General features: G+C 36.5%; 1 protein-coding gene across 2 annotated transcripts in view; it reads right to left on the bottom strand.

Moving 5' to 3' along the window:
• Nucleotides 1-27,730, bottom strand: part of TOX (thymocyte selection associated high mobility group box) — a 218,314-nt gene that overhangs the window by 188,790 nt on the left and 1,794 nt on the right. Inside the window, exon 1 of one of the 2 annotated variants that reach the window (XM_058423505.1) lies at nt 27,515-27,658. The exons of the other annotated variant lie outside the window; for it this stretch is intronic. Coding sequence (XP_058279488.1) covers nt 27,515-27,658 — 144 coding nt within the window. Of the gene's footprint in view, nt 1-27,514; nt 27,659-27,730 lie in introns of those variants that run through there. 2 annotated transcript variants of the gene reach the window in all.

Here is a 27,730-nt window from a genome sequence, read left to right as displayed (position 1 = left end):
CCACAACAGGACAATGTGAAACTAAAGAAGTAGGCTATATTGCTGAACAAAGAGTCATTTTAAACCCAGGTTATTTCAGAAAAAAAGCATGATCAAGAACTGGATATGTACTGATCTACCTGATGCTGAAAGAGTGAAAGTTAAAAAATATAGACTTTATCTTCAATGTGATGCTTTCTCCTAAACTATTCAAAGTGACTACATCTACAATACAGAGCTCATACTTAATCCATGAGGCTGTGCAGCATAATCTATCCAATACCTTGGGCTATCAACTCTGTCCAGCTGGTCATTAATCCCCAGGAAATAATCTGCACCTCAATTGTTACTGCTTAATTAAATGTAGCGATCCATCTGACATACAGAATAAGGATAGAAAGAAACCCTAATAGAAGGTGACTCCTCCAGAATTGGAACTCACTACTTTTCCCTTGTAGACATAATGTAACACAATGTTTGGTTACAGTTTATATGGGTTTCTGTATATTAAATTACAATGGAGATGCTTACTATTGAATGCAGTGAAAATATATGTCAGTACACAAATTCAACCAAGAAAACACAAAAAAGCTCAGATAGCTCTTCCCTTCTCTTCTGCATCTATTCTGATCTTTTAAATTCTCAAAAACAAGATCTGCTTAGCCATTTGGATCTGCCCTATGCATACTATGCCTACTCTTGGCAAGACCCTGTGATAACAGGCTTTTAGAACTACCAGCAAAGTTGGTAAAGCTTGGCAAGACAGCTCAGAGCAGGTTTTCACTTAACAGTGAAAAAAAACAATGCCTTTTTACTTCAGAAAACTATGAGAACATGTATACATGAAGAATTACTTGACCTCTGTACTGCCTCCTTAATATAAAGAAGATAACACCTGTACATTAGATCTTTCTCCAAAATTAAAAGAAATTATGATTCATGTGTTTCCAGATTTATCAGAACCATGTAAATGACAAAGCTTAGTATATCAAAGCTGATTCCGTAATGACTATAGATCTGCTAACTTTGCTTGTATCATCACCATAACTCTCAACTCAGTATTTCATTATTCACTCAGCTTAGGAAATAATCTTTGATTGTCAAGCAGCAGCAGAGAAGAGCAAACATTTTGAATTGTAAAACATGACTGGGATAAATGAAAAGAAATGGGCTCAACCACACAGGGAACACAATCTGCCCTGGTACCTGAAGACAGAGCTGATATGGCACCAAGTTCAGAACTGAAGAAGTCCCTTCTCGAGCCAAGGGTGAGACAGAAGCAGAGGGAAAAAGACCCACATTTATTACTCTGACCTGATGGGGGCCCTGTTAAGGTATGAAAAGACAAATCCATCTGCTAGCCCACACACTCACCAGCCTTGTTGTCAATAAGACTATTCACAAAGAGAAGGTCTACAGCAGTGTCAGTGACAGGTTTTAGGATGTCTTCAGCTATCTACCCTGGGGAGTTCAAGACCTCCAACTATTGTCATCACTATTATAGGAAAGATCTATCCTTACTGCTTCCTAACAAACCAGACTACAATTCAATTTTTGGAGTGCATGTCTCGATTCTTCCTCTGCTTCAATTTCTAGAACTACTAACAGTTCTTTCAAATCCATGAAGTATAAGAAAAATTCATGATTGTTCAAAATTATTTTAGAGAGTTCTTATGTAACAGACCTACTTATTTTTTTCATACAGCCCCTTTCTAGTATTTATTCTGAATGTTGTTTTCAATTATAATGTTCTTTACACTGTCATTAATAAAGGATGAAGCACTATAATTATTTCATTTTCTTTTCTTGTGGCATTCTCTTTTAAATAGTCACTAGAAAATTCAAAATTCGTTCATGATGTCAGAAATTATGTATTACTATAGTCTGAAAAATACTCAAAGTGAAGTACTTGTATTAATGAGAACTGATTCACAGAATTCACCTCAACCAACAGGCCCACATTGGAAAGCACCATTAGGATAGAAGTTATTTTCCTACAGAAAGTGAAAAAAAATAGTCTGAAGTAGGTCTCAGACTCCTGTTTAAAAGATTAAAAAGTTACAGTTTAAATAGCGGACCCTCCTGGCTGCCAGGGTACTGCTGACTAACATTCAACTTTCCATCAATCAGAACCCTATCAGTGCTGCTCTCCAGCCATTCCTTCCATGTCTTTCCATACATCCAGGGTTGCCCCACTGCCAGTGCAGGATCTGACATTTGCACTTACTAAATTTCATACACCTTGTGATTGCCCAGCCCTCTAATTTGTCGAGGTCTCTCTGCAGGTTTTACTTGGATTTGAGGGAGTCAACAGCTCCTCCCAGTTTTGTATCATCTGCAAACTTGCTTAGTATCATCTGCAAACTTGCTCAGTATCATCTGCAAACTTGCTCAGTATCCCTTCCAAGCCTGCAGCCAAGTTGTTTATGAAGAAGGGTGCTTGAGGCACCACACCGCCTGCTAGTTGAGGGAGGTGATTGTCCTGCTTTAGTCTGCACTGGTGCAGCCTCCCCTCGAGTCCTGTGTGCAGTTTTGGGTGCCACAATACAAGAAGGATGTAAAGCTATTAGAAAACATCCAAAGGAGGGATATGAAGATGGTGACAGGCATAGATGTGAAGCCATATCAAAAGTGGCTGAGATCCCTCAGCTTGTTCAGCCTGGAGAAAAAGACACTGAGGGGAGACCTCACTGCAGTCTGTAACTTCCTCGCAAGAGGAAAAGGAGGGGCAGGCACTGATCTCATCTCTCTGGTGACCATTGAGGACCTGAGTGAATGGCATGAAGCTGTGTCAGGGAGATCTAGATTCAGTATTTGTGAAAGATTTTTCATCCAGATGGCTCCCAAGGGAAGTGGTCACAGAACCATGCCAGAGTTCAGGAAGTGTTTAGACAATGCTCTCTTGCACATGGTATGATTCTTGGAGTTGTCCCATGCAGGACAGGAGTTGGACTTACATCACCCATGTGGGGCTCTTCAAACTTTCACACACTGAGTAACAGCTTACCATCAGGCAAATGGTTCCTTTTTTCCCCCTTCACGGGTCCAAAACTCTATGTCTGCAGATTAAATACTAGACCTGATATAACTTAAGATTGCTACTTACTACAACAAAACTCTCTGATACAATGACTAGTTGAGGGCTATATTTCAAGTGGGAAATTCAGAAAACCCTTAAAGGGTGAGATACCATGGTCCAATCTTCTGCAAAAAGTCAGATATCCCAGTTTCACCTGTCTTTCATGCTACATTAAGTTCATCTGCGAATAATTTAAGTAGAACATAATTTTTCACATGATAAATAAATTACAACATGTTTTCATATTCTCAGTCTTTCTCTCCAGACATCATTTGCTACCAAATGAAATTCTGGCCTTATTGCCCATTTCCTCAATGCATTTTTAAACTGTAAGCCAACCTGCAGGCCTGAACTCTTCCAAGTTTAGTCACCAGTTCAAGCTCTTAATATTTAGATGGCCACTTTGGAGATGCAAAAAGATTCCCTGACTTCAAGTATTCTTGAAGAGACATTTAAATTATGAAAGACAGGTGGCATGAATCATAGGCCAATTGGCATGTAATGATGCCCACATACTGTCAGCTCATGAGTCTCCCCACCAGTTTGGGGGGGGGGGGGGGGGGGTGCCATGTTTGTTTTTCATACAGCAAAATAAGAGAAAACCTTGTGGTTTTTTTTTTTTTTTTTTCTTTAAGGGGTAATGTAACAACAATCAAAAAAATTTGTAAGTTGTTCTACAAAACAGGTGCACAACCCAAAACTATACTTCCTTATATTTTCAAAATTAATAGGTGTCAAGCTGGGAGTGTCCTTTTATCAGCTCATGGTCATGATTTAATGCTTGACCAGTTTAACATAAATAAATTAAAAAACTATATGGTTTTACCATACTTGTTTGCAAACCCAAAGCAATAACAGCTTTTGCTGAGGTGAAATAAATCTGTGTTACTGAAGTACTGTAAAGCACAACATATTAAAGATCCAATCAATCCACCTCTCACAGCAGCCTGTAGCAGTATTTCAACTGATTTCAATGAGAGCTGTGTCTCTAGGAAATCTTTGCGCATGCTCTCTGCTAACCCTTCTCCCCACCCAAACGAAAACCACTGAACTCTGCTCTTGTCTTCTGGTTCAACATCATGTCTTTCCCCTCCCTCATTCTGCTGTAATAAATATTCCCTCTCTATCCCTGTTACTGACAATAATGTAGGTGAACTCTGCACCACATACATCTGTCATTATTAATGACCACAGTGGAGAAAAACGATAGCTCACTCTTTAGGAACCAAAAGGGCAAAATGCTTCAGAATTTTCCATTCACATTTTCTTTTTTAAGTATACTTGCTTGGTGACTTTCCAAAGTCATGAGCATGACTCGAACAAGAAAAATATCTCAGTGTTTAACCTTTGCATAGAAAATTGTTTGTTTAAATAGAGGGCACTTGTTACTTGGAAAGTCTCATTTGCTTATAATAATGCTATACACAGGATTTTACAGAATACACTAATACAAGATGACTTAGTCCCATGCTACATAATTTTGTTCCTAGCAGCATTACATTTTTTTCAAACAGAAGGCCTTAACTGGGATTATTTTCTTTGCCATTCATTTCTCTACCAACACTGCTAAACTAGAAAGTACAAGACAGCATCTGAACTAATTGTGAAAAGAGCTACCAAAATGGCTGTGATGATAGACTCGTACCGTACCCTGAATTCTTTCAGAAAGGTTACCCTGATAATACTACTTTACTGGGACTGAATGTAAAGACTAGTTCTTTATAGGCAGCTGATGAAATCTTTAATATTTTTTTCTCTTGAGACAAGAAACAAAATTTGAGAAGCTACAGCAGTTTAAACTTCATTGCTACAAAAGCCTTTGTCCCTAACATAATGACCTACTCACCAGTTGCTTTCCATGTACAGAACACATTGCTTTCCATGTACAGAACACATTGCATAAAGGTGCTGCATGGGAGGGACAAAACATTTGTCTCTAGTAAATTTAGTGTTTGGAAACACTACATCTCACACAGTGCAGGGCTGTTTTATAACACAAACTACTTACATTACTAGGTTTTTTGTTCAACACATACAGGCTCAGAAGTCTCCTCTCTCCTCTAACATTGACACTGTAAATAGTTCCAGATATTTTGCTATCAGATAGTCTAACCTCAAGTGAGACTTTGTAATAACCATTTGTTAGTTATGCTAGGTGTGCCTGAATGGACAAACATACTTAAGAGCAAATGTGGTGTTTGTAATGGCAAACATGCACCAAAAACCCCATGTAAATGCTAGTCACTATGAGGTGACAAAAATGTTACCTTCTGCTTTTCTAGGTCTATATTACTTATAAATACTTTTTTTTCTTTTTTTTTTTTTTCTTTTTCTTTACATTCCATGTAAGCTATATGCTACACATACCTGTCACTCGTCTTTAGCATTTATGTTGATGAAACTTGTCGTGAAGGTTATTTTGACTTACTAGAAATGGGCCTTTTCAGAACATAAATTTTAAGGCTTAAGCAGACACGTGTTAAAACCACTAATATGTTCTGCTAAGTCTCTCTTGTCTTCACTCAGGCTCCTTACAAGGTTTTAAGCAGTTTTATTGACATTTGAAATTCTAAAAATGTCAGCTCTTGGAAAGTGTCACAGTCTCAAAGTGTTATTAGTAGTTCTCTTAGGAAGTGTAAAAGAGTATTTTATAAGAACAATTTTGTCTTTCAACAAACCTTTTGGAAATGATGTGATAACTACAAATTCTGCACAGGAAAGAAAATAAACTGTAGATTCCTCAAATCATATTTAAGAAATAATTTTTTAGCGAAGTTCGATTATTTGGTGACTCAATGGTCTGCATTCTAGTTGATAAAATCACCACTTCCTGAAGTATTGCTAGGGGGAGTAACACTCTGAGAAGGAAGCCCTGCTCACAATACTCTGCCTCCTTTCTCCCACCATCTCCCATCTGCTAGGTAAGCATTTGAGGGCTCTGACCCCTCTAATAACAGTCCCTCCAGTCATGTTATGTTCATTTGTAGCCAAAGAGGTCTCCTGGGTGTTTTAGTCCTGTAATCCATCTCTAAGGACTCTGTTCTTTCTAGTATGAATGAGCACAGAAATGCCCTGCACTGCACCTTCTCCCTCCACTTACGCACACCATTACTGCTGCTGGAAGCCAAGTTGTGGTGGGGATTAATGTACACCAAAGGTGACTGGTTTTATTACTGTACAAGCAACATAATTAAAGTCATCCCAGGCAGAGGGGGAAGAGATTCGTATCACACCTCTCAGAGAGTTAAGCTGAATGTGCAGGTCTACAGGTAGGAAAATACACTGAAACACCGCAGTTCCAGTCCTCCATCTTTGAACAATCAAAAGACTCTCTAGGGTCAGGGGAAGCCCTGTGACTCTTGCTGGTCACCCCATCTTACTTCATGGTAAATTATTTACAGCTCAAATGTCTCAACATATCATGGGGCTGGGGGGAGATGTGAGAGAAGCATCTCTCTTACTTTGTATAGCCATACACTTGAATTCCAGTGCATTCATTTAAAGCCTGAAAGAGTCTTACCTAATTTTCAAACCACAAAAAATGCAAAGATCCATCAGTAAGTATCAGAGGAGCATAAAAATCATTAATTCCACAAAATTGTTCTGAAAGATTAGTGTGAATCACTTTATCCTTAAAACTGAGAAAACATTGTGGTTTTAAATACGCCGTATTATCATCCAAGCAAATTGGCCCAGGTCAAATGAGCAAATCTAAAAAATGAGATCACTAAATTTTCTCAGCTTGATAGCTTAATAATAAATAATGTGCTTCTACTCAATCTGTACATTAAGTCTTTTATGTGGCCTTAAGGCACAGTCTTATGGCCATGGCCATTACAGGGTAGCCATAGAAACTGACACATTTATTTCTTGGATTAGTGTGCCATTGAAAATATTAATATAATGCAGTAAATGGGGATTTAATCTAATCTACTGATGCTAGGCTGAAGTTACTAAAAGGTTGTATGCTCTTCCAGCGGAAGTAGGATTATATTTGTGGAGTACAGCTGATATTTTGGTTACAAACATCATTTAAACAATCTATCACATTTCACATACTCCACTAATTCAAAAAGGTTATATCAAACACGTAGATATATCCACCAAGAAGGTACTGGTTACATATTATAAACCTTCTTTCCAAAGCTAAAGTGACAAAAGAGGAAGTCATAAAGGAAGATAAAACAGTGATGCTCTGCATATTGTGTAAGCAGGGCAAGTGAAAGAGCATCTCACCCGGCAAATACGCAGGGCTATTCCTCATGGAACACGTCATCAGCAGAAAAGACTACACCTGTATTACTATTGACATTTTAATAGCATTGCATGATTACTTTCACTATATATATATACACACACACACATATATATACACACATATACATACATACATACATACATACATACATATATATATATATATATATGGAAAAGATTTTTTAAAATCTTAATTCTTGGTTTTCTTGATTTGTAGGTCCCTATCAGGTCTCCATAAATATTAGGGTTCCCATTTCAGCTGGTCACATTTGACTTCAGTTACTTGTAATATTTCACAGCACTCAAATTCTGACTAGCCTTTACACTGCAGTATACTATATAAATTCAGAAGATATATTCCAACAGATGAAGCATTGTTGAAAAGCTAAGTACAGCACTTTGCCCTTGAAATGTTAACATGTAATCCCATAAAGTATTCAAATAATAATTTACTCAGTCTTTCAGGGTAATTAATTAAAATGGTTTAGGTGTTAGAGAAAATCACCTTGAGCTTATAAAATTGGAATGCCTCCTCTTTCCTTCTCTGCATGCAAGCTGTTCCAATGGACTTACCACATGCCTTCCCAGTTATGGTTTTTGATTTCAGCAGATAATAAATAGCCAGGATCTAATTTTGCCATGTCAAAACCGATTATGTTTCACAAGAAAAGGTGGAGTGCTCACCTACCAGATGAAGGTGAAACATAAAACCACTCTTATTTATGTGAAGTGTCCAAATTCAACTCAACCTGGCACTAGATACTGGGAGTATGTAGACTTTAACTGTCATATGAATTTATGCATCCCTGGAAAATGTCAAATATAAACATAAATTTAATCAAGGAATGGAAACCTTTATTATCAAAGAAATAAACACAGTTTTTGACAACTAATGTAAATTATCTTAACCCATTTTTCACTTATTTTTCAGAAGGTCAAAGAAAATAAGAAGAAACATTGAACAGAGACATGGCTGATGAAAATATTTCAGGCAAGTCCCAGTCCAATTATTAATGCTGATGTTCCAAAAAGAATTTGTGCTCTTTAGCAACAGCATTGCATTCACATGTAAGAGTTCCTTTTCCCATTCATTACAATGGGATAAAACAGAAGGCTTACAACAACAGATAAACAAGCACTCTGTATTATTCTGCAGTTTTCCTCAGTTGAGTAGTCTTTGGACAGCATTTTAGTGGCTGAAAAAAACCCTGCACATGATGAATAAGGATGCCATTCTCAATTAACATGGACAAAGGATCATAGCCATATTTGGCAAATGAGGTAGCTGTGGTGTAAGAAAAGCAGGAGTATTCACAGACATTGCCACATACATCACTGTCCACAAATCAAAACAAGTTAATGACATTTTTGTACATTTGCCCAACTACATGACTACACATTAGTCTGGCAAGTACTTATTAGACCCAAATTAAATAGCACAACGATTATAGTTCATATTTACTAAATATAGTGTTATTAATTTATACAGCACTAAATATGGATGCTACCAGCATATAAATGAATGATGAGTACTGAACCAAAACAGCAAAAGTTAAAAAATATATTATCTTCATTAAATATGTCTCAGCAGTACAAATGCCACTATACACAGGGTTTCCAGTAAAATATATCTCATGGGGGAGGAGGCATCAAATCCCAACAGCTCCCCTCTCAGTCAGCCTCCACACTGTGCACTGGTACAAATAAAGTCACCAACACAAAAAGACCAGCACCCATGGAACAGATGGTGAACTCATTGGTGAACAGTGGGGCAAAACCTCCACAGTTCAATCCATACCCAGTAAAGAATGGGATGTTACAAGGAACCTCAGCCAAGGGAGACCAGTACCAAACACCAAAAATCCCAGATGTTCAACATTAGAAAAATCTTTGCTGCACAGAGATGCCTTCAACGGAATTTATGTACCAGTGGTTATCACAAGCTTAGCACACCATGCAAAAACCTCACCATCTTTTTAATAAGATGTTACATTAATTTTAGATGCTTGGCAGTCACAAACGAAGGCACACTGGCAAGCCAGATGAACAAAGAAAAGGATACTTTGAAGAAACATATGTTACCTATCTCTACTGCTAAACCATCCATGCCAGTTTTATGGAAGATTCCTATCCCAAAGCTTTGCCTGTATTTAAGCTTTAGAAAACAGACCTTTGGCACAATCACATCTAAGTCTCTAATTTAAATATTAACACCAAGGCAGTTTTTTGAACATGTTCTCAAGACTGAGAGAGCTGATATCTCATTTCTTTAACCCAAAATTCTTGTATATCCATTGTTAACAACCTGGATCCTGAAAGATATCACTGCTAAACTTGCATATTTCCCTCTATCATATCATTACTTATTTGTCCAAATTTGTGCAAAGTAGAACCACACTTTATTTCTGTTTCATAAAAGATTTGGCTTTCATCTGATTTTTTTTCTTTTAAAGGTCTCACTTTTCACTTTTATGGGATCAGTTTTCCAACAATTGAGCTTATCAGCCACATCTACACTGCTAGTAATCCAAAACCTTGGCATATTTATTGATTCCAAAAACCTATTACATGATATCGCTTACATCCCTGTATTTGATTAGACTGAGTTGTTGGGGGAACTAACAAAAGATTACTCAGAACTCAGCAGAGAGCTTATACAGATGTCATCTTACCTGACGTCTAAACTGTTTGCTCTTGCACCTTTATTTATAAGTGTTGCACACACAAAACAAGTTTTGTACAAAACAAGTCTCTGAGGAAGATTTACCTCAGTTTTTTATTCCACCTTTAAAAACCCCAACTATAAGAGATACATTGTAGGTATAAAACATTTATCCTCTTCTTTCAGAAAATATTGATGAACAACTACAAAAAGTTGTATTGATGAGTAAGATGTATTATGACTGAACATCATCCAAGTTCAATTTAAGCCAGAGCTATATACTACCTCTGAATATAGTATGTATAAGATATTTATATGAGTATAAATTATGCACTTCTTTGGACAAAAAAATGCCAATAAGTTTAAAACATGAATATGTTAATTAGATTTAAATTCATCCATTACAGAAAATATTTTGACAAGCATTCTAAGAATAGTGTTTTTAAAACAGTTCAATGCATTAAATATATGCAAATTTTGACAGTCAAAAATGCATACTGCATATCTGAGATACTATCATTCTTCACAATCATTGCAGCCTCTAGCTAGATACAGATTTTTCATGACAGACAGAAACATTTCCTTCTGTGTATCTCATATTCTCAGATTTCTACTTCAAAATGATTCCTGAAACACTTTTAAAGCCAGACTTAGAACTACTGCAAACTAGAAAGGTTGCTATACACTCAAGTTAGCCAAGCCTGCCAACGCTGAGACATATTAAATCTCACTTTTTAAGTAGAACTGCTTGTCACTGGAATCACATCCACTGGTGAATTTTAGGACATTTCATTCTTGAATTATCTTCATTAATAGTGCATATATAGGCTATTTTCAAAATATGCCTAAGGTACACTTATACATGAGATTTGAACACGAAAACACATTAGCACCTATATGAATTTGAAGTATATCTTCCATTTTGAAAAGTTCCCATGTAACCTTAGGGTGCAGTTTCAGAGCTGGCTAAAATCCATTTAAAATTGTAACTAAATGTAAATTCTGCTCCCTTTTGCTTGGTACTTGTCCTGTAGCCATATGACAAACTAGTGCAGCTCACCAGTTAAGACAAAACTTTAATGTGAAAGACTAGACAGCTGTAATGTCCATTTGCTTTCAAAGCAGAGTATCTTTCCACAAAGGCATCCTGTGTGGGCACGGAAGTATCTGCATGGAATGCTACTCTACAACATGCAGAGTAGTATTAATTCACATTACCCAGCCCCACAGCATTCAACCACACCCACAGTCCACTGTAGATCACAGGAACAAAACTGTAACATAGAACAAGGTCAAGAGAGAGATCAAAGGAAGAGTGAACAAAATCCCTGTATCAGGAAAATACACTGATTATTTAATTACATATATCTATTTATGCAAGGATTTTGAATTTGAAATGAGGATTTAAAGAAAACATTAAAAGGAAATTTTTACAAGTAGTAACAGTTGGTTTTCGAGATGTCCCAGGCAGGCAGCAGCCTGAATCACACTGTGAGAGCATCACACCTTTGTGTGAGTCACATGTTTCTGAAAGATCCGGTGAGAACATGCGGATGGAAAGATATGTAATTATTTTACAACAAAAACAAGTTTTCTGGCATGAGTTTCCCTCAGCTACTGAAGTTAAGTGTAACCTCCCCTACAACTACCAACACCCTTTATCCTACTTACTAGGAAAAGGACCTGGAGGGAATCCTACAGGGACTATTGAAGAGAGGCCGTGCATTTGTGGGTTTGTGCATTTGTTTCTTACCCCAGATTCATAGCTTGTGTGGGCCTCTGTCTTGCTAATGAAATTCCTTTGGATTGACCCACTACACATGGAAAATAAAACTAACTGATTATTTTTTGAGGAAAGAGTAACTCAAAAAGAGAACTTCAGTCACAGTTTTGCAAGTGCAGGAGGGCCAGATAAAATGTGATGTTGTAAGTGTGACAGTTAATACTGGGTTAACGTAGTTATAGGAAAAACACCACTCAGTAGAAAATTAATTTAATGTTCTCAGTAAGTTTTCTTTAGGGTCAGTAAGTATAAAACGCAATAATCTTGAAAATTAACCTCAGGTGTATCATTTTGTTAATAGAAAAAATGTGCAGGAGAGATAAACCACTAAATTTTATGTAATGTTTTATGCAGGAAAAAAGGGTTCCTAAGACAGGGCTATATAGCTCACAAGAGGCCAAATCCCAGTCCTTGAAGAATGCAAAACTCCTCTGGACATCAGTGCCATTCTTCCTACAGTAAAAGCTGCAAGGCCAAGCCAGTCATTGAAATACTCTGGTACCACAAGGCTCAAAAAGCCAAAGCAGTGATAATGGCAGAAGAGCTGTTATTTCTGTACCATAAAAAGAAATTTTCCAGAGATGTTATTACATTTAAATGTATTCTGATATTGCATTCTGCTTTTCCATCTCAGCAGACACTGTTCCATCTGAACAAGATGGACATAACATAGAGCACAGTATTTTCTATTAAATATAGTTATAAGGGAAGAATAACAACCTTGGAATGACTCACTTGCAGGACCAATTCATAGGTTACACTGAGTATGAAAGGCAATTTCAGAGTAGTGGTGGAAGAAAAGGAGTTTTATAACAGAAGTGATGCAAACTAATTTGGAGACTCAGATACACAGAGAACTAATTTGGAGACTTGGATACATAGAGAAGTACACAATGTACTATAAACACTTCAAGGGAGGAAATAATAGGGACTTTTTCAAATACAGTGGTATCTGCAAAAATAAAGTCCAATTCTGTTCAGTAACAAAATCATTAAAAAGGCTGAAAAATATTAAAACTTCAACACTAAAAAGACAGCAGCTTTGTACTTGTGCTGCACTGAATCTAAACACAAGGTACTAGGAATGGGAAACTGTATTAATGCAGGACTGGTGACAGACGCTGGCAGTCCTATACAAGTGGTGCACACAGAATGTAATGAGATATTCACACGTGTATTTCAGACCTACAATGAAGCACCAAGAGGGTAAAGTTTTATCCTAAGACAAAGGGAAAAAATGGTAACAAAATACAAGTTTTGTTTAATTCTCTCACAAACACCTTGTCACAGTTCTGTATCCTAGAGGATACAAATCTTTGTCAGGACAAATATAATGAAGTTCACCATTTAAAATCAAATGCAACAGACTTAGCATTACTTCTGTGTAAAACCAGTATCTTCTACAAAGGAACTGTACCATAAAAATTAATGCTCATGAAATGTTATTATAATCTAAAGTCTAAAACCACAAAGCAAGGAAATTCTGAGTTAAAATGAAACTCCATCCTTAGCCCACCCAAAAGTGTTTAGATATAGCAGGTCTTGCCAAAAAGTAATAATCCTATATACAAAATATGTTGCCATCACTAGAAATTTCAAACTAAATATGGAATTCCAGCTCTAATCCCTACCTTTCTCTTCCTTACTTTTATGGGTATAAACAAGTCCTTTCATTACTTCAACACTTGTGTGGTTAATAATCTTAAGCTAATTCTTTTTAACTGTTTCTGTAGCAGATTTGTCAGTTTCTCAGCTAAACAGTCAACCCCAAGAAGAGGAAAAACCAAAACTCAAATAGCAGAATTATCTTTATGGAGTACTGTGGAGTGACCCTGAAGGAAAAAGAATTCACATATCTGAGTGGTCCACTCCTTGCACTTCAAACTCATCAGATTTTTTTTTTTTTTTAAGGGCTCAAGGCATAAGTTATTGAACCACCAGATAAGGACTGAAATAAGATCTGCTATTGAGGAAAAATGAAGTTCTCATCCAAGTTACAAGATAACAAATTGTGACGTGGAGAAGACTGATTTTTTTCAGAGATGGAGAAGGAAGGGGGGGTGGGGAATGGGACAGGAGATGATATAGCATCTCGCAGTGTTTCTCTAGTTCTACTCCACAATTAAATTTGTATTGAAGAATCTCTACATCCATTTATGGAGACTGCTCCTTCTGCTCCTTCTCTCACCATGATCTATTTTTGGCTATACTACTTTTCCCCATTTCTCTTATGAGATCTCATCTATAAAATGGTCAGAAAAAGGATTTCTTGATATTTTTGGATTCTACCTTTTTGAAAGAAAATTCCTGGTAGGAAATGGTAAATCAGTCTTTGTTGCAGGAGGTCAGGACTTTCTACAGAACATGAGTGACAAAAGTAACAGATGAATGCAGCAATGGAATAGCTAATATGACATTTCATGGACTAAGACACTTTGCAGAGAAACCCCTGAAGCATGGGGAGTTTGTTCCATGAGCCAGTAAACACTGCCTAGAGTCATGCAAGTTCAGAGAAAAGGCGATACCCGTACCAAAAAGACTTCTGCAAACCCACATTCACATAACTTTTAACATCATCCAGCACTACTTGATCTGTCCTGATCCTAACAGCTCTGCTGTCATTTCAATCTGAATTTGGCTGTTTGCCTTAAAGCAGACATGTTGTCACACTAGGTCTGTGAAACAGAGATTTTTGATTCCCCCCAAAGAGTTCAGGGTGAAAATTAATCTGTCTGGGGCTCACCCCACACTCCACAAACCCCTTCTCCAGTCAGTACAGATACTTCAGGACCCTCTTATGTCCTTTCTCATCTAAGAGTCAGCTAGTCAGCTTTTTCAGGGAATGGTATACAGCTTCAGCCAAGACCAGTCAGAAACACTTCTTCCTACAGAATATCTTCATATTTTCTTCGGTTCTAGTATAAATTTCTAAATCTCTGAGTGACAGATATGCTAAGGTTGCGATTCACTTGTCTTTTCAAAGTTCCGCATCTGTGTAGGGCGAATACTCAAAACATACAGGGAGAAAGGAGTGTCCTGGCAGAACAGAAACTGGAGTTTAGTGATGGTAAAATATAAACACATTCTTGAACCAGCATGAAGGACCACAGACCCAGCTCTTTTGCTGAGATGAGCTCCTTAAACACTCAGTGCTCCCCTTCCCTGCTGTCCTCTCTCATACTTGACTGAACACTCAGTGTATGTGAAAAGCTCATGTTTCCTGAAAATATTTCATCCTTACCCAAGATAGTAGGACCTGAAGATTATGACACTCTCCAATTCATAATATTCTGTGATTCTGTGATATTTTTATTTAACTACTAGGCTTTGTACAGGCCATTACAAGCTCAGTAGTAATAATAAGGAAAGAGTCTGATGAGTGAATGGTAGAAAATTAACTTCCAGGCCTGGTACATCAGTGTGTCCCATTGCTACAGAATATGCATAAACTTCTAAAAAATAAGGTGTAGGAAGCAGCAGGTTAAGGGTTGTCTCTGTTGTAATAAACTTCTTCCTAGAAATCTGCAGTCCTCTGCTCCAACCAAAACCTTCTAAAGTCCTTCTAAATTCAAAACTATTTTACTATGCAGTAAATATCAGCATTTAAATTTTGAATTTCTGAAAAGAGTTAATGAAACCACAGCCAAGTTTAAGAATGCTACTTTAGTACTTCCACTGTAGTGTTATGTTTGAGAAAGTCCTCTGTCTGAGAAAACATTCTTAAAAGCATTCTTCAATGGATTCTGCTGAGTAACATATTTTTCCTTTTCAAAAATATTTTTTCTCTGAGCTTTCACTAATATATATATGGAGTCCTCTCTAGCTCCAAAGAAAAATATTATAGGATGGGCCCTAAGGATTTGTAAACCAAATCCCCTGGTTTTACTAGAACTAATATAATTTATACAAATTTACAAAGTTTAGTATAAGCATATATTTAACAGATACCTCTTTAATTATTTCCATAAGCATAGTAACTATATATATGACAATAAATACATGCACAATAAGATTTCTCTTACTTACAGTTGTAGGTTTAACTATAGTACCCTGTGACTGTAATTTTGGTCACAATATCTGTATTTACAGTTTGACTATTTTTAGCCTTAAGGAAACACAACCAGCTCCATTATCTGCAGGACATCTTTCGAATTCAGGAGAAGAAAAGACATTGACATAGAGAAGTGCCTTTTGTTCAGAAATAAAGTTTAGAAAATACTAAGGCTGTAACTTTTGCTTGAGTTCCTCAGCCCAAAACGGGGGCAATCATGACAAAGAAATAACACAGGTATTCTCATGTTCAGTCCAAAATCTGTAGAATGTAATGCATGCATCATGAGAGCCTGCACCAAAGTATCAGAAGGAAAGGATTGGTAAGAGAGAGCCCAAGATCTTCCTAGCTACAGCAAGACTTGGTCCTTACTTCACTCACCGTGACAAAAGTCTCCCTGCTACTAAAAAGGAGTTAACTCCACAGCAGAAAAATCTGAGCTGCAAGGCTGAAGAGACTCAGACACTCCTAAGAGAAAACAGCAATGACTGGCATGGATACAATCAAACCAATCAGCAAAACACACACACGAAATTATTTCTGAAACAATATTATTTGGGTTAGAAAGTCATGTGATCAAAATGTAAAAAAATGCAAATTTGAGGTCGCCCGAAAGTTTTACTCTGGTGCAATTTGCAACTACATTAATGATAAAGCTGCAATGGCATTGATCACTCATTCCACATCCTGTTTCACTCAAATTCCTGTCAATGATAACATACTAAAGAGCAAAATCAAGACATCCTTAAATCTGCCATTCCCAGCATTAAAATGTCTGACTTTATAATCCAACAAAGTCCTGAAAAAATGAAGTCCTCATGACATCGATGTTGCAATTTTTTTCCATTTCATTTCAAGAGCTACTATGGTGATTTACAAAAATGGCTCTACTATTTAGTGTTGCACAATTTAAGTAGATTGTTTCCCCTATCTAGATTAAAAAAAAAAAAAAAAAAAAAAAAAAAAATTATTAATTTCACACAGGTTTTAAGTTTCAAAATCTGGAATTTCCCCTAGAGTCTTGTGGACCCAGTGCTCTATTTTTTACTCGCAAATCTTGACAACCCATAATAGTGTGTCAGATTACAGTAGATCCAACCATACATTAATGTCATATATTAAGTCAGAAGTGATCTGCTTCATTAGAAATAAAGTAAATATTGTTGGTTTTCTTCTTAAGGTATTCTCTTATTTTAAGAACTCTTGAGGGTTTACTGGTGTTCAAGATGCAGTTGGGTGAGATACACTTTAATCCAGCACAGGAACAAACAGGCTCCATAAAGGTGCCAGCATGTTCTCAGACCATTTGACGTGTCTTCAACAAGTGGTGAGCACCCTTTCTTCCTACACTTTTTACACAAATATAACCTGAAAGTCAGAGTTGGCCTTACACAAAAGGTGAAAGAGCAAAAGGCAGTCAGTTCGCTTTTCATTCAAAACAAACCAGGAGAAAAGAGGAAAGAAACTTTGTCACTAAGTAACAATTCCTTCCCAGGGGTCCTCACAGAAAAATGCAACTGTCATCCTTCTTTAGATTTTAAAGTCCCTGTACTGGAACAAAACACTAACTCAGCTAAAAGTTCCTCACAACTGCCTTGTAGCTGTGCTTTCAGTTGCTGATGTTTTATGAACTGTAAAAAGAATACAGTCAATGCTGTGGTTTCTGATGCAAAATGAAATGTGGAATCTAATTTAAGATATCAATATATAATTATTATTCATAATAACAAGTATTTGCCTTTGTTACTTTCATGTTCTTCGTTATGGTAAATAATGAGGTCTGTTTAGCAGTTATTTTGTAATGATGTATCATTTACTGTTTGTAAGGAAAAAAATATTTAAGTTGCATTACAGTTGATATCAAAACTTGGGTTTAGTATCAGACTTAAAACTGAGGTCCTTATCAAGATAAATCTCCTTCTAAATGAACAGTGTTGCCCAAAAAGTGTGCATCAAATCCAGTACGAACAAGAAATCCCACTAGCTTTCAATATAAAGGAAGAAACCCATCATTTCCCCTTGTCTCTATAAGGGGACAAGACTCAAGGGCAGCCTGCCTCAGTAAATTTTTCCACTCAGCTTACTTTTTTTTTTTTTTTTTTTTTTTTTTTTTTTTTTTTTTAAAAAAAAAAAAACTGATTTTGTTCAAAGTACTCTTGGGAAAAAAAAAAAAAAAAAAAAAAAAAAACCCAAAACAACAAAAGAAAGAAAATAGATAAACACACTTCTATTCTAGCAGTCTTTGGTCAATGTAGACTTGATGTGAATTTACATCATCAAAACACCTCTTAATTGTGTTAAAACTTCTTGCACACATTTTTCTTCTGAAATTCACAGGAACCTTTTGCTTTACAGTCCCTTCTTCACTTGAATGCCCTTTTCTCACTTATTGGAAAATATATCAATTGCTTATTAAAAAAAGAAGCATTTTGGCATGGCTGACCTGTAGAGATACAGAGCTAAGCAGAGTCAGTGAATCCACTCACTCTGATATGCACACATGATATGCAATTAAAATCTCCATTCACATTCCTACAGGGTTGTCAATCACGAGAAAAGCCTTTTTGACAACATCCAGTGAAGCGTACCAACTAACTGCTGAACAGGAACTTAAACAGTAACATCTTTTGTTACTAGCAAGAATGGATTTTACCAAGATTGGGCTCGATTTCTAAAGAAATAATTATGTTAAAATTTTGGGGGCTTTTCATTAAAAATTAAAATGTGTCACAAAGCTATTGTGTGTGAAGCTATCATATTATGTAATACATGAGGGTTATCAGATATATGTGAAAAAAAAAACCCAAACCCCTCTCTAACCTTTCTTGGCTGTAGGAAACAATTTATCCTTTCATATTTAGAACAATGAACAATGATTACAAGCTGTTTTTTAGTGAGAAGAGAACATTACTCTAATTCATGTTGTCTATTTGGTAGGCATCGAATATCTTTTATAACATGACATTATAAGCTGCCCAGACACAAAACTTAACACTGAAAAAGGTCTGCTACTGCCAAAAATTATACTGTGAACAATTTATTTCTGATACACTGGAAAATAATTATTGGTATTTGCAACTCCGTGAAAATTTCCTACCTTTCAATTTACAGAGGAAAACAGAGGGAAAGTCTTTGATAAACATTGAAGATGTTAACATTTACTTTCTAATACTAGTCACATAATGCACAACTCGTAAGAGTATTAAGGGTACTTTCAAATCCAATCTGTAAAGGTAAAACTGGTAAAAATACATAGAATGTTAATAATCTGATGTTTGTGTTTTGAGCACTAACCTTGAATTACAGTTTTCAAACATGCTAATATTATTAAATATTGAAATATTTGCCCTCTTGCTTATCACACTCCATAACTGAAGAGAGAGCAGATGCATCCTGACTATTAACAGTCATGACAAATTGCCTTACTAATGAATGTTACACACTGAAAGTGCCATAACTGATTAAACTACAATTTCCCACTACCAGATAGAGAGAGACTTGGGAACTCCAGCAGTGGACAACTCTGATGTTCTGCCAACAGGCCTTCAGGGCACAGTGTGGTATTTAGAAAAACACACTGTAAATTCCATATGAATATATTCTAAAAGACTATGTGTATACAACAGGTTTTAAAGAACATTAGATGAAACAGCTTAGGTTTGCAGCCAATGAGCCATGCAAAATGGATGTGTTTTAACAATTTTAGAATCATTACAAGGCTGCGTTGGAGAATATTTCTGTTGGGTTCCTCTGCCCCTCTCCCCACCTCCTCAAACATTGCTTGTGCTTTGCTTTCACATAAAATCTTTCTTTTGTCAGTCTCTTTGTCGGTGCAAAATTGGCAGTGGTTCAAATTCAAAGTACTCCTATTCATTTACTGACCATTAAACCAATGTCATTCTAGTTCACATCAGCCAGAGAGCTAAGCTCTAAAAAACATAAAAGGCTTGCTTCACCACTGACGAATAATGTGTACATTTTTACAGAGCTTAAACCTTAATGCTTTGCCTGAAACTAACAATACAGTATACCTTATCATCCCTTTTTCACAAGCAGGCAGCTGCTGAAACGCTTGCCACTTCAAAATATCAATTGCTTGCCAGAGTTGTCCTCAACACACCCTGTCAAACTCATGTATATTGTGCAATGAAAATGGTGCAGGACTGAAAGCTAGAAATTGTGTCAAATTCTGCTGCAAGGGTATGATGTGCAAAGAACAATGTATGACAACCGTAGAGACTACAAACAATAGCAACGGAGCCAGATAGTACATATATCACAACTGTGCCTGTACATATTTTATTGTATGTATTATATATTTAAAGCATGACAAATGTGTCATTGAAGCTATGTGCTACACGAAAAAGAAACCCTTCAGCTAGTTAAGCTTTTTCATTTCTCTTGATAGAAATGTAGTAGTATTCTGCCCTCTAAACATTTGTTTGTAAATCACACAGCACAAGAAAAAAAAATCAAGTTTTTAAAATGAGTAACAGAAAACAAAAGACAACACTACAAGATGAGAAAATGATATTTTCTCCAATTACCACTTTTGCTTTTCTCTAAAGACACAGAATCAGGCTACCTTAAAGAATATCTGAGGCTATGCAAGACAAATACAATATCACTGCACCCATAAATTACAGTGTACCTAATTTTAATGTAGATAAGTGCTGGCCTATTGATTTGCATGTTTCCCTGGCAAAATGGAAATCCCATGTGAGTATGTTCTTTGTCTGTAGAAAATGCATTTTAAAAAACCTTCATGAATACAGCAGTTTATGCTAAAAAGGAAAACATAAGTAACTAGTATAAAATTATGTGTGGAACCTAGGGGAAGCAGTGCTCATGTACACACATGTATACACGCATGTCTCTGTGCATGCATGTGTCAATGTCTGTTACACAGTCACACAGCTTTTTAGCACACAGAATTTCTACAAAGTGTCTTTAGTCATGAAAATTCAGCCTCTAGACAGAATCTTAAATTAGCTGAGGAAAAAAAATGAAAACTGCCAAACTAAGTAACAAAGCAAGTTAATCAAAAGGTGACCATGAACTTCTAGTCTTCACAAAACAACACATAGTTGTGATTAAAAGTGTTTTGGAGGAAAGATGAGTGCAGCAGCCCACAACAGCATGTAGGTTGCAAAACCTGAACACACAGTATTCCACGAGGGTCATTAACTGATATAATCCTAACCAAAATGAATAGATACACCATTAAGGTGTTAATAAATATTTTGGAAAGAGAATGGGTGGTTTAGGTGCTCAGGGTTGCTGACCTTTGCTGTGTTTATTAGTGGGACAATGATGCATTATTAACACACAGCAGCTGTACCTGAACTGCTGCCATGAACATAATAGCCTTTTATAGCCATCAGGGGAGTGAGATAGGAGGCCTTTATTAACCACTACACATGATTAGCACATTATGTGAACTTTAGTAGGCAAATTATCTCTTATTGAAATATAATGTTGGTTATAACTAATTGTAAACATGATTTAAAAAACTTCTCAATGCAAAACTAAGAGTTTTACTGCCATTTAGCTAATAAGTGACTAAGCCACAAAAAAAATAATTCTCTTTTGCTCAACCTGTAAAAACAACTGTGCCTTACAAAACCCCACTGCCCTATGATAAAAACACTGAAGTGACTGAATGACTTCCATATCTTGAATATAATTTTCCAAAACCGAAAAAAAAAAATAAATAAATAGACATTTCCAACACAATTAAGAAAAATGCTGGTGTAGAAAAAAGAACTTGCCTTATATATTCCTATAAAGACTACAAGCAGTTCTTAAAGAATCAGTTGATGATACATTTTCAGGAGTTAACTTGAAAAAATAACACCATGATTTACTTCAAAAAGCTTAGTTTTGGGTAAGATTATCCCATTAGCCTTCGCAACTGAACACAGCACTGAGAGTCCATTATGAGCAGTCTTTTATGCCCTAGCAGAGAGTCATTAACATAAAATAAATCATTAGCTTTGATATTAAGCCTCTACTATCTGCAGGTTTCTATGACTAATGTTCACAACTTTGTCTGCCAAATGATCAATTATATTTTTTGAAAGGTTATCATCCCTTTTCACCATTATTTTTCCTTTTACTATTTATTATTATTTCAGGTTGTTGCAAACATGATGATCATATGAGAAACAAATGTTTTCTCTTATTCATGAACACAAACCAACCGACTTTTGGCAACTGTGACCAGAATATGACTTCAAAGCTAATCACTTATAATATAGGATAGAAATGATGCATTCTCAGAGTAAGTTTACTTCTTTCAAAGTCAGCAATATATGCAATGAAGCAGAAATCTACATCTGTGTATATACACACAGAGTAGCATAGATACAACAGAAATTTACATGTTTACAGAACATTCTCTTCTAGCAGGAACTGTCTATATAAATCTTTTACTTCACATTGCAGACTTCACACTTCCTTTACTGACCCATCTCCCTAAGTACAGGTTATCATTGTCTGATTTCAGAGTTCCAAATTCTTGCATATAGAATAAAAACTGGAGTTCACTGCAGATTTTCTTAATATAAAAAAAATACATACCAGCTACAATAACTTCTATTTAACCTTTAAGACCATATAATCATCAACAACAATAGCAGGAGACAAAAGCAATACCACAGCAGCTCAATTTCCATGCTTAGCCAGCAGTACCTTTGAACAAAGCCACTCGTGCCACTTTTGATTGGTTGAGAGTGGTTTAACAGACAAGAATGTGAATGCTAAAACATTCTGACATTTCCACTAACCTGGATTTGTCAGATGCTCATGTAATTCAAGTATGTTTTGCAACTTAGAAAGCAGCGTATTCCTTGGGAGGCAACCATTCAACAAGGGTCTAGAGCAAATCAAATAGCAGCCCAGTGAGAAATACTAAATGAACAGTTCAGGAACAGTGTTAGCATATGTGCAATTCAAAGATAAGATATAAATATTATTAGAGCCATATGAAATTCAAATGCTAAAAATAAATTACTTGCTGCAAACATAAGAAGCAAAACAAAACCACAGACATTACAAATGTGGGTTGCACCAAGATGCCTGCTGAAAAACAATTTTAAGTTTGAAGGTCTAAATCAAGAGCTAAACCTTTTATTTGATGACTTACTATCAGAAAACCAATTGCTACCAGTTAACATAAATGGCAGATACTCCATTAGAAGAGGGACAAAAGTTCCTTACATGCACTTGCTGCTGTGAAGGGGCAGAGTATGTTGCTGACGCTAAGGCTACATAATCTGTGCCTAACCATAGAATAACGCAACGCTGCCATTTTCCAACTGAACGCTGTAGGGAAAAGCGTTATGATCAAGGAAATCTCATTTGGGCTGATGTGAATTCCATGCCTGAAAGTATTTTGGAAGCATTGCTATAACTAAGAGTCATTTGGCGAATCTGCTATAAACCATGTTTTGAAGCAGTTTATAACTCAACATTTTTAATAAGAAATCATTCTTTGGGCAGAAATTTGGTACATAGTTGCGTAGCTAAAACAGAAAAATAGTCTGTTTCAGTTGGAAGAGGCCTACTACAATCACACAGTCCAGCTGCAACGACTAAACATTTGAATTTAGGTTATATTCAAAATATGTATTTTATTTTATGTAGTCCATGGTAGACATTCAAAGGGCATGTGTCCTCTTCAAAAAGATAAACAAAGCTGCCACTAATTGCCTCTGCTGTCAGTTCCAGAAGCTAAGGTCTGCACTGATCCAGGGACTACCCTCTCACCACACGAAGTGGTGCTTTCAGGTCACTCTTGAGCTGTGCTGAGAGGGCAGTCAAAGAAAGCTTTTTACTTCCAACATCTAAGTTTTGTTACATCTACCATCAATATGAGATTTAAATATCCAAGAATTTGAATCTAAATCCTACCATGATTAGGACAATTCTCTGCTTAAATATAAACTGTATTTTACACATAGTCCATTTTTCAACTGCTTCTATACATTTTTAGCAAGACAAGAAAGTCATGCTAATGTGGGACTCTGAGGGCCAGGGGGTGCTCAGCTCTTCATGGTAAAGGGTGATCATCACCAACACATCCCAAACCCTACAGAAGCTGGAACTGACCAGTCTTCCACAGTATCACCTTCTCAAAATCACCTCCAGATGCTGCTTGGTTTAATGTAAACATCAAAGGTACTGCATGTGCTGTAGTGTTTAGTTAATTCAGCATTCTTAATAATTTACTGGTTTCACTTTTTTTTTTCCATAAGACCTCATGATAGGCTGATGGAGGATAATGCTCTAGAGATGAAACACATCCATCTGGTATGAGAATAAAACATAATTCCTCTCAAGGTACTGATTGGCAGAAAAAAATAATAAATTACTGCAAATGCTTTGGTTTATAGACATCTTTGAGAAAGATTTCTCAAAAGCACATACATAAATCATTTTCTGTGTTCCACTAAAATTGGGACCACTTCTCTGAAACACTAGAATTTAGGGAGGCACACTTGAGACATGCCCACAACACCGACACTCCATACTAATGTATGAAAGAAAAGACCATTTACATTCTTCACGTGTGGTACTTTTGAAACGAAGAGACAATACTTGAAAAATCAATAGTTAACCCTCATGCAACTGTTTAATTTTTCCTTTATGCAACAGTAACAAATTTCAAATATGAGTCTAATGCAGTCGAGGACAAGATATTTTTTAAGGGGGAAAAAATATGTTCAGGATAAACAATATGAGCATAATCTAAAATGCTGTCAAAACAGTAACATGTATTTCAGCTTTAGATCTGTCCTTCAGAGAGCCTGCTTGCCACAACTCTGAGTTTGAGATAGAGACTGGATTGAAGAAAGCCCCTGAAAATAATGTACACTTTGTAAATAGCCATGGAACATTTTATTTAGAGTAGTCTCTATGGTAGGGTTAAGTTTACACAATAAATTACTCTAAACGCTGAGTACAAATATATGCACTTTTGCTCCATGGAATTCTGATTACAAGCAGGATTGTTACCTGCTTACAAAGCATTGTATTATATCTCCTTATCCACTTCTACCCAATGTCACTCTGCTTTTTTAATTTTGAAAGGTTTTGCTTCCCTGTCCTTCCCTTCTCCTCTTTATTCCTCTTTTTAAAAACAACTACAGTCTATCATTTTACATCTGCTGTCTGGCTGTATTTTTCCACTGCACTGACAACTACCAGTGAATGCAGGAAAGATGAGTTGTAGGCTCCTGTATTTTTGAACAAGGTAGCAAATCACAGAAGAACCCAGTGCATAATTCTGCAAGGCTAACCATTGGGAGCAGTAAAGACCATTATTTTCTGCCTGCTGATGGCAGAGGTCAGCATCCCTGTCATTAACTGTGTCAAACTACAATTATGTAACTGCACTTCATGTGAGCAGATATATAAAAACACTGTAAAGCTGCAAATATGAAAATTAAAGTATACCTATCCTTTTTACAGTACTGATCGAAGTGGTCTTTGGAGGCAACACTTCAACAGGGAAAGCCATGAGGCTGTTATTTACTTCAATAGGGAAAGCCATGAGGCTATTATTTACTTCTCTCTACATAAACATTTAAACTTATCATTCAACTTCTTCAGGCAGCTTGAAATCACTGGACATATTCTATCAAATTAGGACACTTGGATTATCAAAGTTACTTCTTCTATATCATTCAACTCAGTTACAGAATGTGACATTTCCTAAAACAAACTTCAACTGAACAGACTACTCGCATTAGCCTGAACATATCTGAACTGCAATTATGCTTCAAGTGTCAAGAGGTGAACAGTACAAACCCAACCCTAAATCTGTCCAGCATAAGAGCTCCACTATGTTATTTCAAAGGCTGACCTATATACCAAAGCATACCATCCATTCTGTCTGTTTGTATAAGAGATACCTCTCACAGTTGTCATAACCAACATTGTTTGCATTGTTCCTTCACTTTTCTCTCTCTATGGGTAATGCAAGAGAAACAAGGAAAAGCCTGCATAACAATATATGCAGAGTATAATGAGCTTTCACAGCAGATAGAGAAATATTAGGCTAAGATGCTTAGAATGCTATTTTAGGTTTATAAAATAAAGATCTAAGCAGTCTTCTGAAACAAAGCCTGCCAACAGAAAATTGTAAGATAAGCGGCGATTGTTTGAATCTACATTATTTTCCTCTGGCTACAGAAAAATGCACAGTCAATACCTCCCATGCATGTGCCTGGGAACTTGTATGCTACAACCAACCATCTGACCAGGGAAAAAAACTAGTGGTAACAGAACAGTTAGAAAACTTGAAAGCCTAAGTATTTGTGGAATACATTCTAGATTACCAGCAGTTCAAGCAGACTTCAAATGTACAGGATCAAAGTCTGGCAAATTTGTAAAAGGAAAAACACCAGCAAAACCTAGGTATTAAAAATAGGGCCAAATCCACTAGCAAGTACCAAAAGCAAGTTTTAACTAATTTTACAAGAAACAAGATCCCAGAGGGTCTTGAATGAGTTTTGCAGGTAAACACCTAATGAAGATCACCATTCTGACCCAGAACAAGAATCCATCACACTCCAGCCATCATCTCCTTTCCTGGGAGAGTTTGAAAGCAAGCACTCAACCAAACATACTGAACAGAAAATTCTGCAGGCCTCCCGCCCTTCAAACTCCCTAAATACACACAGCCTGAAAATGAGTGACAGAGCAATACTGTAACATGACGACATGTTTAGAACAAGTCAGATAAGTTTTCACAGCAATGTTAGTCACGCTGGGCAAAGGGAGAGAGTAAAGGGGGTGAAAAATGAAATGTTCACTAAATGTACCCCTCCAAGGGGCCTGACAAACCTACTCTGTCCATTTAATGCTATCAGTGGTCAGGGGTAAAGACAACTGAGAAAGACATTTGCTCTGTACTCGATATCTTATATTGAAACATTCCTGGTAAGTCTTTTCCAAGCATAGAACATATGTCTTATGACTGTGCACTTTTAAGCACATTATCAGTTCAGGCAAAGTGAAATAGAAGAGTTGCAACTTGTCTACAGAATGAGTGTCTCATTTGCATTTGAAAAGAACAGTTTGCTCCCTCATACATGGCATGACTTGAAAGAAGCTTTAACCAGCTAGTAAAGAAATTCTGAAAACTACTTTCTAAATTAATTTATTTGATTTGGAGTGCAACACACCAAAAATTATTTAAGGAACTTAATTGGAAAATGATTCAATATATTAAAGTAATTCCTGATTTTCCAAAGCATTTAACTTTTAAATTAAATCTGGCCCACTACCTCAAAAATGATGAGTGAAATGTGTATTCAAGTCATTACCTTCTTTCTGAAGCTTTAAATCATTGATAGGTTTAATAACGTTTGTCCAGTTTCACTGCCAAACAGGTCTTCAAACACTTTGGTTCTTATGGCAATAATATCAGCCCAAGCTTTTCACATGGCAACATTTCACTGTTACAATTTACAAATCTGACAATAGAGAAAATAACAGCAAACCACAGATGAAAAGTAGCAGTAGCCTCATGAGTACTCAGAGTACTAACAGAAAATTAATGAACACATAAATGCTCCTTCACATTTGAACTCTTCCTGCTGAACCAAGTTCACTCCTGGCACAAACTTCCAAAATATAGTGCACATATGCCAGATGCTGCAAAATAGTTACTTAGAACAACACTAACAGTCATACCTCTGGGATCTCTCTTGAAATATCCTGAGGCATCCACCACAAAGGGCCAGATTTATCCCTGGATTCTATAACTCCATTGAGTATATGTGAAATGCAGCCAGGATGAATTTGGTCCTTTCTGTTGTGATTGGTAGATGCGACCATGTGGGAAACCTTTCCTGAAAACTGAGAGGGCTTCACCCAGGCGCCGCAGCCTCCGCGCCTCAGCACAAGCAC

This window comes from Hirundo rustica, chromosome 1 (assembly GCF_015227805.2).
Source record: "Hirundo rustica isolate bHirRus1 chromosome 1, bHirRus1.pri.v3, whole genome shotgun sequence".
NCBI classification, from domain to species: domain Eukaryota; kingdom Metazoa; phylum Chordata; class Aves; order Passeriformes; family Hirundinidae; genus Hirundo; species Hirundo rustica.
This window is presented reverse-complemented; position numbering and strand designations above follow the sequence as displayed.